The sequence below is a fragment of the Littorina saxatilis genome, linkage group LG13, assembly GCF_037325665.1.
Source record: "Littorina saxatilis isolate snail1 linkage group LG13, US_GU_Lsax_2.0, whole genome shotgun sequence".
NCBI classification, from domain to species: domain Eukaryota; kingdom Metazoa; phylum Mollusca; class Gastropoda; order Littorinimorpha; family Littorinidae; genus Littorina; species Littorina saxatilis.
In genome coordinates, this window is record NC_090257.1 from 33,456,783 (window position 1) to 33,476,340 (window position 19,558).

General features: G+C 45.1%; 1 protein-coding gene across 1 annotated transcript in view; it reads right to left on the minus strand.

The window, feature by feature from the left end:
- The window catches only part of LOC138945550 (transmembrane 9 superfamily member 2-like), a 95,398-nt gene that overhangs the window by 25,941 nt on the left and 49,899 nt on the right, over nt 1–19,558 (minus strand). Inside the window, exons 10-15 of the mRNA XM_070316998.1 lie at nt 17,177–17,309; nt 14,954–15,015; nt 14,386–14,443; nt 7,889–7,946; nt 5,734–5,893; nt 5,089–5,240 (exon numbers count right to left, since the gene is read on the minus strand). Of these exons, the coding sequence (XP_070173099.1) occupies nt 5,089–5,240; nt 5,734–5,893; nt 7,889–7,946; nt 14,386–14,443; nt 14,954–15,015; nt 17,177–17,309 (623 nt within the window). The remainder of the gene's footprint in view (nt 1–5,088; nt 5,241–5,733; nt 5,894–7,888; nt 7,947–14,385; nt 14,444–14,953; nt 15,016–17,176; nt 17,310–19,558) is intronic.

The following is a 19,558-nucleotide window of genomic DNA, read 5'->3' on the forward strand; positions in this document are numbered from 1 at the left end:
GGGAACTGGTTACCACCAGGAGGAGGGGCAGACGTACCTGGCAGGGGGTGACCCTGCGATGACCGTATCCCCGCAGGGACATGCATACCTGCACTCCCACAAGCGAGAGACAGAGTATGCCGGTCATGACGAGAACCGTCTCCCAAAAGGGAATGTCCTGCAGCGTCACTAGCGCTAGCAGACCGGTTCGAAGATCCAGGGGAGGAAGGCGGCGGAGGAGATCCAAACTGGACCACGTAGCCGCCGGAATCCAAATCACGGCCAAGAAAAGCGTGCCCCCCACCTCCGGGTGGAGGACGGAGCTGGAGCGTCATCTCCTCACGCATGAGGCTGCAGATTTCTGGAAGCAGAGAGCTAATCAAAGCAGACACCAAAGCTCTAGGCTCTGGTGCCGAGACAAAAGGCAAACTAGAAGACATACTAACACTAGGCTGTGAGCTAGCACGAACATCCTCAGAAGCAGAATGGGCACAGAAAACACCGTATTGTGTGCCTGATCCCACAACAACCACCGGGGGTTAGGTTAAAGCCGCAGAAGACTTAGGCTTAGAAGGACCCTTGCCCTTGCCCTCGGCCTTCACACTACGTTTCTTTTCACTGTCAGCCATGCTGACCGAAAAGGATAAGCTAACTACTGAAAAGTTTAGAAGTCCACAACGGACAAAAAATCAGCAGAAAGAAACAACTAACGCTAGTCAAAATAGCTACCCAAAAGGCGGCTAAACAACAAACTACTGAAACAGTTAGAAGTCCAAACACGGACAAACAAACTCAGTAGAAAGGCAACACGTGCTAGTCAAAATGGCTACCAAAATGGCGGCCGAACAACAACAACCTACTGACAAATTCGAAGTCCGAAAAGGACGAAAATTCAGTAGAAAGAATAATAAAACGCTAGTCAACAAGACTAACTGGAAAGAGCTCACCAAATACAAAGCAGCAAGCAAGCAGACGGGAAACGTGGCCGGTGGGTGCCGTGCAAACAGCAACAGATAGCCACGAGAGCGAAAGAAAATGCGACCTTCTCCTCTGAGTGAAAAAAGTCGTATGAGTTCTACCACGTGCTTGGGAAGCGGTAGTGACGTAGTTCACACCATAGGGAGGTAACCCCCATGGCAAGCGTCCTTAGCTACGCTTCCTCTTACACTTTTTTGTTGTGGGGTTGCTTCCCTTTAATTGTTAGACGGGTAGCGATTTTCAGACCTTAGCATCTCTGACTGAGTCAATGCTATATATGTGATTCGGAGTAAGAATATGTAATTTAATTTCCGGGAAATATACACACACAAAAATATAATTGTTTTACCAGCAGAGTTGGTTAAATATTTTCATGTACTTGTTTTCTATTTTGATGCAGAGTGGTGTATTTTTCTTTCAAACATACAAAGCCATCCAGAAAGGGTTACCCGGAGAAAAAAAAATCTAGTGTAAATCTAACAAATATCTTCTGTTAAGAGACCCCTTGTCACAACTGTTCCACATTTCCTCTAAACTGAACCCTATCGAATTAAATTTCGAATATCAAAGAAAATGTCAGAATTTACAGGATACCCTTCAAATGTGCTCCCAACCTCCTCCACCTCAGCTCATACTGATAACATAACATACTGAAATTAGTCCATACCTCACACACGGCAGTTTCTGCTATTAGGTTTAGTTCACAGGCACAGCCGGAATCTGACCCCTTCATCACCCCTTCCTCAGTGCCAGGCCGCCAGCGGTAATTAATCACCCATCCCCTGGTTCAGCGCTGGCTACACAGTAGTGACTGTACAACCACGCGATAGCATCACCCACACAAGCCATCTCAGCAGTAGAAGGCTAAGAGAAAAGCTCCCTTCTACTAGCAGGCCAGAGTGCGGCCTAGCTCAACCTCTCGGCAGCTACGCACTGCTATCTCTGCCTTGCGAGTAAGCTGTGTGTTTTGAAAACACTTCTATCTTGTTAGTTCTCTTGAATTACGATGTGAGCATGTGTGTTATTTACACATAGCCTTGTAGTCAAGACCATAAACTTTCAAACAATACTAAATATGACCACTATGCTGTAGGTGTGCCACTGCTGTAGCCTGCAGAAAGAAGACAGACAGAGAACAGTACACACGGCACAATGTAATTAATGACATGTATTTGAGTGGCTACAGATCACGCCACGGTCCACTTTTGAAGACAGAACAAATTAAAAACAAATCTGCAAGGTTAATGTTCATGCTGACACTTTAAAGACTTTTACCTTGTGTGTGTGAGGTATCTTTTCTTGAGCCCGCTTACAGGTATCCAAGTAGGAAAACAGTATTCCAAAATGTCAGCACACGGCAGTTGTTGTTGTTAGCTAGTTTTACTTCCATGTATCTTGTGGTAGATTTAAAGAAGGCTGTTCACATTATACTGACACCAGCAAACCAGGGTCGGCAACGGATAAATGATATGGACACCCACTGCCCAATGCTGGATTCGAACCCGCGACCTTTCGATCACGAGCCCACGCGCTCTACCGACTGACGGTACTGAGAAGGAAACATCAGAATATAATTCACCTGTCAAGTCAGTTTCAACCAGTTTTCTCTTTGGCCTCCCCTTATTCGCCTTTTTTGGTTGCCCTGCTGTTCTGTGGCTTTGAAAGTGGGAGCATGTTTCACACTGACTACTTTGGAGGCTGGAATCATACTGACACCAAATGTTACTAATGGCTTGAGCTTGTTCCTTAACACGATCAGCTGTTGTGTTTGAGGGCGTACGGTTTAATTTAATCAGCTTTGAATAGCACTTCTGACAAAACGTGGTCGAATGTTTTGCACTAATATCAGAAGATACATCAATGTTAAAAAAGTTTTTCAGTTTGTCCGCATAGTCCACACACAGTTTCACATTACAATGTCGATCTTTTTTTGTTCTTGCAGAGCGTTCCCCACACTGTCTACACAATGTATTAACACAAATTAGATGTTCAGTTTCAGTATGCTCCATTATGAAACACACTGCATACCAAACATACACTGTCACATGAAGACAAAGAAGAAAACTGGAAATATTAGGTCACACTGCTGCACAAAATAACTGAGTGTGATGTCACTTGTAATAATACTATGATTCAATCCTTTCTTTTCTGCTGAACAGTGGGTGAAAAAGTTGCCTGTCACAACACAATGCCACACAAATGAAACACACAGCGTACATGTACTCTGATGAAACTCTGATGTTTTTGTTTTTGGTTTTGTTGTAAAGTGTTTATGATTGTGTTCTATTCCGTCAATGGCTTCATTCTGGTAATGATGTTGTTATTGCTTTTGTAAAGCGCTTTGTGTGTTCGAAAGCGCTATAGCAATCACCATTATTATTATTATTATTATGATCAGAAACTAATACAAGACAAAAAGTCTTTAAGACGAAACCACATGGAAAGTGCTCCAGACAGGGCTCTTCAAGATATAAACTAGATAAACAAGAAGGGCAAAGCCCATACGACTCACATGCTTGACCTTGACCTTTACATGACCTTGACCTTCAGGGTCAAGGTCAAGGTCAAATAACTAAACCTAGCAATGACATCATACACTAAGAACTGCTTTACACATTTTTCCTACCAAAATACATGTGACCTTGACCCAAGGTCAAGGTCATCCAAGGTCATGCAACACAAAGCTGTTAATTCAAGACATAGGAAGTACAATGGTGCTTATTGGCTCTTTCTACCATGAGATATGGTCACTTTTAGTGGTTCACTACCTTATTTTGGTCACATTTCATAAGGGTCAAAGTGACCTTGACCTTGATCATATGTGACCAAATGTGTCTCATGATGAAATCATAACATGTGCCCCACATAATTTTTAAGTTTGAAACAGTTATCTTCCATAGTTCAGGGTCAAGGTCACTTCAAAATATGTATACAATCCAACTTTGAAGAGCTCCTGTGACCTTGACCTTGAAGCAAGGTAAACCAAACTGGTATCAAAAGATGGGGCTTACTTTGCCCTATATATCATATATAGGTGAGGTATTGAATCTCAAAAACTTCAGAGAAAATGGGAAAAATGTGAAAAATAGCTGTTTTTAGGCAACATTTATGGCCCCTGCGACCTTGACCTTGAAGCAAGGTCAAGATGCTATGTATGTTTTTTGGGGCCTTGTCATCATACACCATCTTGCCAAATTTGGTACTGATAGACTGAATAGTGTCCAAGAAATATCCAACGTTAAAGTTTTCCGGACGGATGTCCGGACGGATGTCCGGACGGATGTCCGGACGGACGGATGACTCGGGTGAGTACATAGACTCACTTTTGCTTCGCATGTGAGTCAAAAATCTGGTTCTGCTGCAAGGCAGTGGCAGGAAGGCAATTAAACCGTGGGAAATTGACTCATTTTCTGCTGCCAGCCAGTGGAACAAAGAAGGCTGAAGCCCCAGCGGGGCCAGGAATGTGATAACAGATAAGCAGGGCAGGGGCTGCGTGGGCAGGTGCCAGCAGCAAACTTAATCATGCTATCTGTGAAAGGGGGAACTGCCGTGCACACGCTTTTACCTATTACCTGAAGTGAAATGTCAAAGAATCTTCAACAACTGAGAAAATCCTCAAAGGATTAAGTTAGGAATTCCTTCTTCCCCGAGTATCTTGTAACCTTGCCTGGCCAAGGCATAATGCATCTACCCTCATCCCCATCTGGGTTATTCTCTAGAGATGCGTACCATTTTGTGGTAAGCAGTTTCAGTCCTTTAAATGATTATAACGTATATCAAATGGCAACTAGCATGTATTCTCTTTACTTTTTTTAAAAGTAATACTCAAGTTAGATAATGATACAGACATGCAACAAAAAACATAGTACAGCGGAACCCCCCTTGTTAAGACCCCAATTTAAGACTTCCTCCATTTTAAGACCTTTCTTTTTCACATGTTGTGTTGATAAGCTGTGTAATGTTACCTCCATTTTAAGACCTTTCTTTTTCACATGTTGTGTTGATAAGCTGTGTAATGTTACCCCCATTTTAAGACTCCCTCCCTTTTAGGACCTGGTTTTCTCACATTGTTGGTCTTAAAAGGGGGGTTCCACTGTATATATATTTTTTCTTCTATGTGCGAGGACTGACCAGATGCTGTTGAGGATGAAGAAGAGCTGGATGAAGATGCAGCCGAAGGGTAGCACCCCGCCCATCACGATGCCAGGCATCGGCCGTGTGTACAGCGACTGCTCGGGGATCTGACGTGGGATCTGGTTGGTGCGCACTGGGTGCTCAATGGCCTGCAAGCATGAATTAAATCTTAATGTAATTTCAATTGGCATAATTACGATACCATACCTATCACCCTAGAAGCCAAACTTCAGCTGTGAATGTTCATGGCAATTTTCAGTAAAATCACCATCACCACCAAAAACAACAGCTACAAACCTCATGGATATTATTCACATTCAATCCTGCATTAAATTTGATAATTTTTGGCAATTTTAGGCACCCCCTCCCTCCGAAAAAAGTTAGATCATTTACTGATCTATACTTCTGTTCTTGAAGCAACCAGGAAAGCCAACACCCTGTTCTTCAATTAATTATACTGAATTCATGGTCTACAAATTAAAAAGTTAATAACCAGTATAGCACCGACATTCAAAACAAATACGGAAGCATCATGGTTAAAGAAGAGTACCAAATGCATAACTTTTAGACAAAATTAAGACATATCCAAGAGTTCACAGGGGTCCAAAAGAGAAGAATTGACAACACAGCAGAGTTACTTACCCTCCTGCGGAAGCCGAAGTAGGCTCCGACGAAAGTGAGAGGCACAGAAATGCCGAACCAGAGGGCCAGCAGCGTGATGAGGGTGGTGAAGGGAATGGCGGCGCTGGACCCCTTGATCCACAGCACCAGGTTCAGCACAAAGAACACGCCAAACACCACGCTGCAACAAATACCAGCATGTGTCAATGTCAAAACATAATGAAAGGAGGTAGACCGCCAAACTAAAAGATCCAGGAAACAAAGGGATGCAAGAGCTGTATAGAAGGCATCATCATGCAACAAGAGAAAGCAAAAGTTATGCGGCACCAATCTCTCAGGACATGAGACAACTAAACGCAGTGATGTTCCCAGGGGTCGGCCCTCGGCCCTGGGCCGGATACCTTGGTCTAATGACCGGTACCTTGTGTCTCTGGCGGACAAATGTCCGATAAGTTTATGTCAGAGACGGACACTGACCGATCGTTTTATTGCCACGTCGGACATGGCAACATTGATCCGTTTATTTAGATCAGGCATCAGTTGATACGTCTCCTAATCTCCGAATCGGCAACGTCTTCTGTTGTTTGGTTTAGTAACTTCGCCGTTTGAAGACCGCGCAGTTTAAGAATTTCCGAAAGTTCAACTTCCGGTTGTATAGATTCTAGAAACTGCGAATGCGATCATGCCGCCTGCGAAGAAATTGAAACCGGACAAGGACCAACCCAAGCTGTGTTTTCGACAGTCAGATCATGATCAGTCGTCAAGTGTGACTGTGACCGGACCCACTGTGACTGTGAGTACGAAAACGGCGACGACACCACCACGGACGTTTGTGCCTTCATGGCTTAAACTTTATCCATGGCTAAATTTCGATGGCGAGAGAAAACTGATGTTTTGCACAGTGTGCATTTCAGCAAACCGAAACAACAGCTTCACACGTGGCTGCTCGAATTTCAGAACACACACTCACACACACACACACACACACAGACACACACACACAGAGACACACACACACAAGAACTAGAAGAAGGCAAGTTTGGAATACAATTACAATATATTTCTCTCTCTGGTGTGTGTCACAGTGTGTGTGTAGGCCTACCAAAGGAGGATGTGGACGGCTTATTTCTTTCCACGTGAAATGACCGATTGATTTTTACAGTTCAGGACAAATGTCCTATACTTTCAGCAAGGCTAGGACATTTGTCCTATAAGGACAAAATCCAAGGAACATCCCTGTAAACGTATTGAAATCAACATGTCACCCTCATCCTCTTAAACACCACATGTGTGTGTGTGTGTGTGTGTTGGGGGGGGGGGCACATGTGTGGATGCAAATGCGTGACCATGACTTTGTGTATGACTCCATGTGTTGAGCACGTCTGTGTATGCAGGCTCATGTCCAAACACATCTGTATGCAGGCTCATGTCTATACACATCTGTATGCAGGCTCATGTCCACACATCTGTATGCAGGCTCATGTCCACACACATCTGTATGCAGGCTCATGTCCACACATCTGTATGCAGGCTCATGTCCATTCACATCTGTATGCAGGCTCATGTCCAGACATCTGTATGCAGGCTCATGTCCACACATCTGTATGCAGGCTCATGTCCATACACATCTGTATGCAGGCTCATGTCCACACATCTGTATGCAGGCTCATGTCCATTCACATCTGTATGCAGGCTCATGTCCATACACATCTGTATGCAGGCTCATGTCCATACACATCTGTATGCAGGCTCATGTCCATACACATCTGTATGCAGGCTCATGTCCATACACATCTGTATGCAGGCTCATGTCCATACACATCTGTATGCAGGCTCATGTCAATACACATTTGTATGCAGGCTCATGTCCATACACATCTGTATGCAGGCTCATGTCCAAATACATCTGTATGCAGGCTCATGTCCATACACATCTGTATGCAGGCTCATGTCCATACACATCTGTATGCAGGCTCATGTCCATACACATCTGTATGCAGGCTCATGTCCAAACACATCTGTATGCAGGCTCATGTCCACACATCTGTATGCCCCAACATACCCATTTTTGCACAAAGGTAAACAGAATCAAGCCATACAGGTGTACCATGTCAAACAGTAGTCATGAAGTAAGCTCGTCAGTGTCTACCACAAATCATGAAAATGTCATGCTCACCCAGGGCAGAGGAAGGCTGTTAGAATTACATTGGACTTCCACTTCTCTCCGCCAAACACTGCAAAACGATGAAAATATAAAATTTCAAGAATAAATTTTGATTTAATTAATATACTTACCAACTCACATAGATAGCAATAACTTCGTTTGGTTGCTAAGACATTGAAGCACTCTTACATGGTAACATGGGGAGATAACTCTAAAACAAAACCCTCATGCCATATAAGGCATGGTCCGTGGTGGTTATCTCCCCTCACCGGTGCTGTGCGCATGCGCAGGAAGTACACCGGTGATACTCATTCCGTCCTGAAACATATACCCCTTTAAACAATTTACGGGGCAGGCTGGGAGGGAATTCGATATGTGAGTTGGTAAGTATATTAATTAAATCAAAATTTATTCTTGAAATTTTATATTAAATTACATATTCTTACTCAACTCACATAGATAGCAGATTGCTAATCTAGGTGGTGGGTAAACAATATACTCACAGTCAGCATCGAGAAAGCATCTGTCCTGCCGCTACCATAGCTGGCAGGCCAAATGTTCCGTCCAGACGAGAACTTGCAACATCCCGCAGGTAAAAGTTCATGAACACATCCTCAGATGCCCAGTAGGCTGAGTCCATGACTTCTTGAAGTCTTCCGGATCCTAAGACTGCCAAAGACGATGCCCAAGCCCTAAGTTCATGGGTCCGGGCTGACTGGAGGGGAAGGACTGACTGCCCCCCCCCCCCCTTTTCTTTGCCACCAAAGGTAAGCTTGTCTTACTAAGGTGGAGATCCATCTAGCCAGGGTAGACTTTATTATGTCTTTTTCTCTCTTCGTATTGACAGAGATGAAAAGAAGCTTTTGTTTTGAGGATCTAATCGGATTAGAACGAGACAGGTAAGCTTTCAAAGTTCTCACAGGACAGTTTGCGACATCCGGATCCGAAGGAGCTAAAATGGTGCTCAACGGTTTAATCTGGATTAAAGGAGAAGGTTTGTCTGGTTTTTGTTTTTTTGCTAAAAACTTAGTGCAAAACCTGAGTATAACTGAACCGTCCTTCTCAAAAGAAATGTCGCGAGGTGAGCCCGACAAGGCGTGAATCTCACTACCGCGTCTCGCAGAAGCCAACATGACGAGAAAAACTGCTTTTTGCATAAGATTAGCAAGACTGGCAGAGCATAAAGGCTCAAAGTCTTGTGACCGTAAAAATTCCAGCACTAAAGGCAAATCCCATGCCGGAACAGCGGATCTTGCTTTATTAAAACAAAGGGAAGCTCCCTTTATCACGCTAGAAATGAAACCTCCGAGTGAGATAGAATGTCCTAGTTGCTTCAGTGTGACTGAAATCGCCGACCGACGGACTTTCAAAGAAGCCGGCGAAACGCCCTGACTAGCGAGCCAAGACAAATGGTTTGCTACTTGAATAGAACGGGGTGACGTAGGTTTCACTCCGTTAGCCTTGCACCATTTCAGCCAAGCCAACCAGTGAGAGGTATATACTGAGGAAGTAGAACCTCTATGTGAAGCCTGTATCAAATCCAGCGTAGCGGCTGAAGCCCCTGATCGTTTTAATGATTCCCGCACAGTATCCAACCGTGAAGGGAAAGCCACTGTGGGTTTTCGTGAGGGGTGCCCGATCGAGGCTGTACCAGATCCCCTCTTCTGAGATCGAGAGGAAGAGGGGGTTTGCTTGTCAGTCGCAGAAGGTCCGGGTACCAAGGCTGACTCGGCCAGTTCGGAGCTACGAGTACCAGAGATGGTCTTTCCAGATCTGCCTTTCTCAAGACCCTTCCTAGAAGGGGAGTTGGAGGGAAAGCGTAGGCGTGCAGCCCGCCCCAAGGAATCTCGAGAGCATTGATCTCCCATGCTTCGGGATCTGGAAATGGGGAAACAAACATCGGCAGACGGCGGGAATACCGTGTGGCGAAGAGGTCTATCAGCGGCTTCTCCACTTGAGCCCAGAGGCGGAGAAGCGCTTGATGTGTAATTGTCCACTCTGTGTGCATTATCTTGGTGGACCGACTCAGAGAGTCTGCCAAGACATTCAGCTTCCCTGGAAGGTACTTCGCTGACAGAACTACATCGTGGTTGTGACTCCACACCAAAATCTCGCATGCTCGATGCGATAGAGGCAGAGAGCGAGATCCCCCTTGCTTGTTCAGGTAAGACACCACTGTGGTGTTGTCGGAGTGAACCAGCACATGTTCTCCCCTGAAAAAGGGAAGAAATTCCATCAAAGCTAGAAAAACTGCTTCCAGCTCCAGCATGTTTATATGCCATTTGACTTGCGTCTGAGTCCACAGACCGAAGGTCGTGTGGTCGTCCAGGTGAGCCCCCCACCCCTCGAGTGAGGCGTCCGTGAATAGATGCCTCGAAGGAGGGGACAGAACGATGGGAACTCCCTGAGTGAGCCAAGCTGTGATCAACCATTGCTTGGTCGTGTCCATGAACCAGTCTTGAAGTGAGACTAGCGTCTCCCAGTCCTGAGACCGAGGATCCCATCTGGAGTTCAGCGCTTCCTGAAATGGGCGCTTGTGAAGCCTGCCCAAATGAGTCAGAGGAGCCAGCGATTCCATCTGACCTAGGATGGAAGTCAGAGACCTGACTGAGGCCATAGAGAGAACCGCTGTGGCATTTATGTGATCCTGGATCTTGATTATCCTCCTCTGTGAAGGCTGAACAGTCCAATCTACCGTGTTGAACACCATTCCCAGATACGTGAAGTTCTGTGAAGGTGTCAACTCGGACTTCTTCTCGTTGATCCTGAAGCCTAGCTCCGCTGCCTCCTGCAGAACGATCTGCGTGTGGCTGAGACACAGAGATTGTGCCTGGTTCAGAATCAACCAGTCGTCCAGGTACGTCCTTAGACGTATACCTTGACCCCTGATCAGAGCGCAAAACTGGCGAACTACCATTGTAAAGATCCAAGGAGCCAAGGAAAGGCCGAAAGGAAGAGCTCTGAACTGAAAAGTCTTGTTGCCCCAAACAAAGCGGAGCCATTTCCGGTCTGTTTGGTGCATCAAGATGTGGAAGTAAGCGTTGGATAGATCTATGGAGGTGACCCAATCGGAAGGCCTAAGGGCCTGCCTCACTGAGGTAGGTGTCTCCATAGTAAACTTGATCCTCCTCAGAAATAGGTTCAACTGAGAAAGATCCAGCACCGGACGCCATCCTCCCGAGGCTTTTGGAACGACGAAAAGACGTCCGTAAAAGCCTGGGGAGGCATAATTCCGAACTTCTTCCACCGCTTGCTTCTGTATGAGAAGTTCTACTTCGGCCTGAGCAGCCTCTCTGACTTCCGGTCTGGCCGGAAACCGAAAAGAAGGAGGAGTTCTGGTTAAAGGAGCCTTTTGAGTGCTCCAAAGAAGCCGGAACCCCGATCGGAGCACTCCTGCAATCCAGTGGTTGTTTGATTTCTTCAACCATGCTGGCAAAGCCCGCAAAAGGCCTCCCGCCACTGTAAGAGTGGGGGGCGCAGGAGCGCTCGTGTCGTGTTTTTCCTTTCGCTACTCTCAGTCGCAAAGGAGACACGAGTTGTGTAGGATCGGGGGTGCATCATTGGGGGTTAGGTTTTCGACCTGACCCCCTCTTCCCGAAAGAAGGTTTGGACTTGGGATAAGGACGAGAACGATTCTTTCCGCGCGACGCTGAACCCTTGCTTGGATTCTGACCAGCGTTGGAGGAACCAGAGAACGACTGAGCAGGAGGACCACTGCGCTTTGTCTGGTGCTTAGAGAAAGCCATCTCAGAAAGCTTAACAAACTGCAAGTCCTTGGTTTGCTGTGCCTGCTTTTGTAGCGCGTTCAGCGCGTCCTGTCCAAGAAGGGAACCCTCAAGAAAAGGTGAGACCCTGAGAGTGTCTTGAGTGTTCTTGTCCTCTAGACGAGAGCCCGTCAGAAGAGCTTCTCGCCGCCAGAAGACGGCCTGCGCGTGCAACCTCGCAGACAAAGCCATTTGTTCTGCAGCCACCCTCCCTAAGGTCGCAAAGAGCAGCGAAACGTCCTTAGGATCTGCGTCCTGCCTGAACTCAAAAGGGTTCAGTGAGGACGTAACTGCTCGTGAAAGAGAACGAATTAAAGTGTCAGTCAGAGACGATAATTCCAGAGCAGAGCGGCCACATTCCTCAACAGCAATGAGATCTTTCTCTTTACAAACAGAAAGTCTATCCTTGCTGTAGCCATCTTGCCTAATGGAGGCGCCAGTTCCGGCAAAACCGGAAGTGATGCCGAAGGCAAGGCAAAGGAAGAAATCAAAGGTCTACCAGCGCTAGCGAGACAAAGCTTCCGGTTGATGGTCACAGAATGATGAGCCACACGACCAGGAGCAGCAAGCCAGGGCTGAGCCTCTGCAGGAGCGTCCCCATGAGCCGATAACAGCGGGAGAGAAACATCGCTATGAAAAACTTTCGCAAGCTGATAAGCCACAGCAGGTGACTCTAAAAACTTGAAGTTCTCAGCCCGTTCCTGAGAAGGAGCGAAATCAGCAAAAGCTGGTGGAGGAGGAGCAGCTGAAGTGGTTGCTGCAGACACCCCTTCCGGGAAGTAGTGTGCAGTAACCTCCGCTGCCAAAGCCAGCAAATGATGTAGCTTAGCCGGAAGTCGGCGAGGAGCTTCCTCATCTGCATCTGACGCTTCTTCTTCCATATCCTGCTCATCCCCAACAGAAGCATCATAACGATCATCTGAAGGATGTCCAGCAGAACCGAAATCCGATGAGGCAACTTGAGCCGAAACCGGAAGTGGCTTGGAAAATTTTCCGGAAACCGGAACTCCGTGGAGGGGACCACCATCCGTCTGCCCAATGCCAGCTGTAAGACTGGGAAAGGAAGCGGATGTAGCCTGAGAAACGGCAGCGGAAGCCGCAAGAGCGGAACCGGAAGCCACAGGCTGATGAATGCCTCCTGCCGACAGCGAAGTGCTACCAGCTGAAGGCAAACCCCTCCAACCACCGGAAACCGCAGCGACCGAAACGGCGGAAGCGGAACCAGCAGAGGACTGTATAGCATCAGCATCAACCAGACCCATTAAATGGCAACCGGAAGACCCTGTTGTCTGTCTACCGGAGGTAGCAGACACATGCTCTTCACACCCCATGCCGAGGACCGGAACGGTGCAGGGCTGGCGTGTGGAAACAACCTTACGGTCGGTGTGCACTTCCGCCGAAACGGAAACCGACGTCAAAGGCTTGCGTGCTTCACCAAGAACACCCGAAGGTGCTGATGTCCGAGACCCAGACAAGAATTTGTCAAAAGGTGCATCTGACAATTCCAACACCGTTGTTGGATCTGCGACCACGCCAGCGGACGTGACCGTCGCAGATGGTTCTGAACGAACCCGCGCAAGAGAATGAACATTTCCAACCCCCACCGGAAGAGGAAGAGAAGCATGTGAAGCTATTTGCCGCTCCGACGTAATCAAATCATGTACCTCTGTCTTAAAAGACGATAAGATCGCCAGCAAATCAGCTTTAGTCAAAGATAGATCAGCTTTATGAGCCTGAACTTTCTCAGAAGATGCCAAAACGGAAGAGGCAGGTTTGTCAATGGAAAGCGAAAACGATTCGTCATTTGCCGGATTGAAAACAGAAACAGACACGTTATCGCTCGGCGAAGTTTTCTGAGCAGTACGAGACGTAGTGGTAGTAGCCACCTTAGCTTTGGATTTGGTCGCTTTGCCTGACTGAGAACTGGGAGAGCTAGCCTGTCTGGTCGAACTCCGAGTTTTCTCTCTTTCTTTATCTTATTTAGTTTTATCCGCCATTTTGAATGACAAAATAGAACCAAAACACAAGATGCAAAACGCTCAAAAAAGTTAAGTCAAAACGTCTCAATAAGAAAAATGAAATCTCTCACCCAATCTTGAAGAAGAGATGAAACAAACAAAAGTGTTACCAAGATTCGATGGTCAGCACAGCAGTGAAGACCAATAGCTTAAATCAAAGCCAGAGTACAACAGACACGTCCAGCGCCGTGTGTTGAAGGAAAAGGAATGATTGTCACCGGTATACATCCTGCGCATGCGCAGTACACCGGTAGGGGAGATAACCACCACGGACCATGCCTTATATGGCATGTGGGTTTTGTTTTAGAGTTATCTCCCCATGTTACCATGTAAGAGTGCTTCAATGTCTTAGCAACCAAACGAAGTTATTGCTATCTATGTGAGTTGAGTAAGAATATGTAATTTAATTCTTATTTATCATTATTGTTACAAATGTCAGAAATTCTTGTCATAAATGTCATTTTATTTGCTCCAGCAATTAATGTCAATTAGTGGTTATGAACACTCACAGAGCAAAGACACATTAATATGACAGTAGTCATAACTTAGTCAAGTCCTCAAAACAACCCATATTAACCATTACTAACAGAAGAAACCCATTCATGACCATCTAATCAAGAAGAATTCCTAATCTTGTTTAACGTTTAACTTATCAAGAAGTAAAACTAATGGAAGTGAGAAAAAACGACTGAGTAAATAATTCGCCAACAAATACTGAACCACATACTTTTGTATAGTCTTGCAGAGATGTAACCTGAGGGTGTTCCAAGACAAACATACAGCACCTGCACAATAACAAGGAAAATGAATGAAGATAAAATCTTGTAAAACTTGATTTTATTCCTCTATATTTTCTTTCTTCAGTTTTCATTCAGGGCTAGTGGGACAAGACAATGACAATGACAATTCCTTATCTAACAAGGGTAATAGATAAAGCAGTGATCTGCTTTTTCTATATCCAGCCCTCACCCTAAAGAGGGACTAACTTCAAAACAAAAACAACAAAGTACCGTTTAACAGATAATTGAAGTGAGACACATGATAAGAGATCACCGTCAGAAAAACTGTCAATGGATACGAGACATTTTTATGTATATCAAATTTGTTCTTTTCAGTCATAGATTAGCTGTGATCACAGCTTTTCCTTGCATTACTTACAACTTTGTTTTATTGTTATGTGGGTTCAGAAGTAACAAGACATTCAAGGTCACCCTTTCTGGCAATAGAAATAGAAATAGCGTCTGCTTTTTCACATATCAAGCAAGCAGAAGTTGAGCAAAATGTGTAAGACTTACCAGGGCACAGGTCATGAGAGCACCTCTGTTGGCAGGGGAGAGGAAACCAAGGCAAGCAAACACTGCACACAGAAACAACGCTCTTATTGGGATCACATGTCATGAAAAACATTCTCATCCAATCTACACAATTAAACTTGGAGACCCCCTAAAATGCAAAACGATCAGATTTTTGTAGAACAGCGGAGCCTCCCTATTAAGACCTTCCTTATTACGACTCCCTCTAAGTTAGGACTTTAAATTTCATGACCGATCCTTTTTACTCTGTTTACATCCTCTGTACTACGACTACCTCCTTAACCCGACATACGACTGACAAATCATGGTCAAATGCGACTTTGTTATTCCCGAGAAGAAGTTCAAAACTGTGCAAACCTTGATATTGTTTTGGAAATTGAGCAAACAGTTGACGAGCACATCGCAACTGCGATGTCGTCTGCTCAAACAGGCTCCATTCTCCGCAAGCGTTATTTCCCCTGTTGACATATTCGCGACTGTACTTTATTTTGAATCGATAAAGGTCATTGGCCAGATGTCTGTTTCATTTAGCAAAGAACTGTGCAGGAACTCCTACCTTATAAACATGCAAAGTTACAGAAACGTTATAAAAGCAATCCGATCATCGAACCAAAACCGAAAGTTGTGGTGACGTCATGTCATTTTACGATGTACGTATGCAAAGCGTGTGTAACATTTTCGGTCTAGCTAACAATGGCGGCCGACGAACATGGGTTTTGAAATCTGGAATTGTTCTTGGTTTTCCCCGATCCGTGACCGAATGACGCGATATACAACCACGCGGCGTTCGTTTGAATCAATAAATTCTCAGAATCCCGTCAGTGAAGTTTGAAGGTGAGTAGTGGAGTACGTGTCCTAAATTACTCAACTCTGTGGACAGTCCGTAGTGCAGTTGTCCCCAAGTTGAATGAGTGAGTCAAGTTTCATCGTGAAAACTGACGCTTTTGGCTACAATTTTACATCAGTTTCAACACACTGCCGCGGTATTCGTTTTGTTCCTTGCGTTTGGGACACTTTTCTTTTTCAACCAAATCGTTGCTGGGTATCGTATGACTATGATTAGTAGCTGGTATCGACATCGATGTGCATGTTTTGGGACCGCTGCTTTCGTTCGACCTCAGTTTGTTTATTAAACAAGCAAGAAAACTGTTCAAATGCAATAATGTGTTGAGCTGGCAATCGTGGCATTAAAAAAGAACTGAAACATCATTAAGGAGTTTTATTTACATTTTACACTAGCTGTCTGTCCTTCAGGTCTTGGTTCAGCCTCCCTATTAAGACCCCTCCCTATTAAGACCTGATTTTGTCAGATTTTGGGAGGTCTTAATAGGGAGGTTCTACTGTATACCGTGCACACCTAGAGCACTGGAGGCAGGATGGAAACCATGTAACTCGCATCATTTGCCATCATTACTCTGCTTGAGGCTCTTCCTTTTCAAAGTATAGCAAATTAATTGCACAGTACCTGCAAAACTGTGAGCAGTAGTGTCTAAACATTTCAGTCATTTTAACTTTCGTAACTTGTCGTTTCCATGTAATGCCCCACCGCGGTGTTCCAGTATTGTAGATATCCACATCCAGAATTCTTTGATATCCAACAGAACTACGAAACAGCTCACTCCTGAGTAGAGCCGTGAGCAGTATACACTGGTTCAACCATACCCTACTTGTTGTGAACAGAGATAAATGATGATCAGAGATGGCAGACATCTATACACTGGTTCAACCATACCCTACTTGTTGTGAAGAGAGATAAATGATGATCAGAGATGGCAGACCTGTATACACTGGTTCAACCATACCCTACTTGTTGTGAAGAGAGATAAATGATGATCAGAGATGGCAGACCTGTATACACTGGTTGAACCATAGCCTACTTGTTGTGAAGAGAGATAAATGATGATCAGAGATGGCAGACCTGTATACACTGGTTCAACCATACCCTACTTGTTGTGAACAGAGATAAATGATGATCAGAGATGGCAGACCTGTAAAGGCGGTCCTTAATTGAGCCCGAAGCTCCGTGCGGCCAGCTTCACAAAGCGTACTTCGCGTAGTCCACTTGCCCCAATTAATGACAGGCTTTAATGATGTGGCTTCTAGTACTGCACTGCACCATCTTCCCCAAAAGAATGCCTCAACTCATTCATGTCTGTTTCATAATACTCTGGAGTGTTGTTTTAAATGTTTTAGGGCACTGCGTACCTAGCGTGATGAGGGTCATGAAGAAGATCTGGGTGCCAGAGCCCACCATGACGGACAGCACCATGCCTTTGCGAGGGGGACGGAACACATCGCCGTGCACCAGCTTCCACCCAAACTCCTCCTGTGCATCCTCCTGAAAACACACACATATACATTTATAAAAACATGGACACTGCATCCAGAGTTTCATTTTACACCACACTTCTATCGTCCCATTGCAGAGAAATATAGGTCCTTCCACCCTGTGGAAAGCTAGCAGCAACAAATGTGTGTGTGTGTGTGTTTAGGTGTAACAAGCAACTCGCGCTTCTGACATAATGAATAAAGTATTTTACAACTACAGTGGAACCCCCCCTTGTAAGTCTCCCTCCTTTTCAAGACCTGGTTTTCTTAGACTTTCTGTTCATAACCTGTGTAAATTGACCCCCATTGTAAGTCTCCCTCCTTTTAAAGACCTGGTTTTCTTAGACTTTCTGTTCATAACCTGTGTAAATTGACCCCCATTTTAAGTCTCCCTCCTTTTAAAGACCTGGTTTTCTTAGACTTTCTGTTCACAACCTGTGTAAATTGACCCCCATTGTAAGTCTCCCTCCTTTTCAAGACCTGGTTTTCTCAGACTTTCTGTTCACAACCTGTGTAAATTGACCCCCATTGTAAGTCTCCCTCCTTTTAAAGACCTGGTTTTCTCAGACTTTCTGTTCACAACCTGTGTAAATTGACCCCCATTTTAAGACTCCCTCCTTTTAAAGACCTGGTTTTCTCAGACTTTCTGTTCACAACCTGTGTAAATTGACCCCCATTTTAAGTCTCCCTCCTTTTTAAGACCCGAATTCCTCAGATTTGTGGAGGTCTTAAAAGTGGGGTTCCACTGTACAGAGGAAGTGTGCAAGCTGTTGCCACAGAAGAGGTGTGCAAGCTGTTGCCACAGAGGAGGTGTGCAAGCTGTTGCCACAGAGGAGGTGTGCAAGCTGTTGCCACAGAGGAGGTGTGCAAGCTGTTGCCACAGAGGAGGTGTGCAAGCTGTTGCCAAAGAGGAGGTGTGCAAGCTGTTCCCACAGAGAAGGTGTGCAAGCTGTTGCCACAGAGGAGGTGTGCAAGCTGTTGCCACAGAGGAGGTGTGCAAGCTGTTGCCACAGAGGTGTGCAAGCTGTTGCCACAGAGAAGGTGTGCAAGCTGTTGCCACAGAGGTGTGCAAGCTGTTGCCACAGAGGTGTGCAAGCTGTTGCCACAGAGGAGGTGTGCAAGCTGTTGCCACAGAGGAGGTGTGCAAGCTGTTGCCACAGAGGAGGTGTGCAAGCTGTTGCCTCAGAGGAGGTATGCAAGCTGTTGTCACAGAGGTGTGCAAGCTGTTGCCACAGAGGAGGTATGCAAGCTGTTGCCACAGAGGAGGTATGCAAGCAGTTGCCACAGAGGAGGTATGCAAGCTGTTGCCACAAAAGAGCAATTAATTTTGAGTGTCTATAGCAGCAGGAAGATTTAAGATACATTGTAATGATTTTCCCTGTTAAACTTGTCCCGCAGTGGTTGCACACACAGCTGGTGTGAACATGGCCTGCCTGGTCCTTATTGATTCAGTTTTACATTTAGTGCGTGTGTGCGTGCGTGTAGAGCGATTCAGACCAAACTACTGGACCGATCTTTATGAAATTTGACATGAGAGTTCCTGGGTATGATATCCCCGAACGTTTTTTTCATTTTTTTGATAAATGTCTTTGATGACGTCATATCCGGCTTTTCGTGAAAGTTGAGGCGGCACTGTCACGCTCTCATTTTTCAACCAAATTGGTTGAAATTTTGATCAAGTAGTCTTCGACGAAGCCCGGACTTCGGTATTGCATTTCAGCTTGGTGGCTTAAAAATTAATTAATGACTTTGGTCATTAAAAATCGGAAAATTGTAAAAAAAATTATATTTTTCTAAAACGATCCAAATTTACGTTCATCTTATTCTCCATCATTTGCTGATTCCAAAAACATATAAATATGTTATATTCGGATTAAAAACAAGCTCTGAAAATTAAATATATAAAAATTATTATCAAAATTAAATTTTTGAAATCAATTTAAAAACACTTTCATCTTATTCCTTGTCGGTTCCTGATTCCAAAAACATATAGATATGATATGTTTGGATTAAAAACACGCTCAGAAAGTTAAAACAAAGAGAGGTACAGAAAAGCGTGCTATCCTTCTCAGCGCAAGTACTACCCCGCTCTTCCTGTCAATTTCACTGCCTTTGCCGTGCGCGGTGGACTGACGATGCTACGAGTATACGGTCTTGCTGCGTTGCATTGCGCTCAGTTTCATTCTGTGAGTTCGACAGCTACTTGACTAAATGTTGTATTTTCGCCTTACGCGACTTGTTTTTATTCATTCACATTTT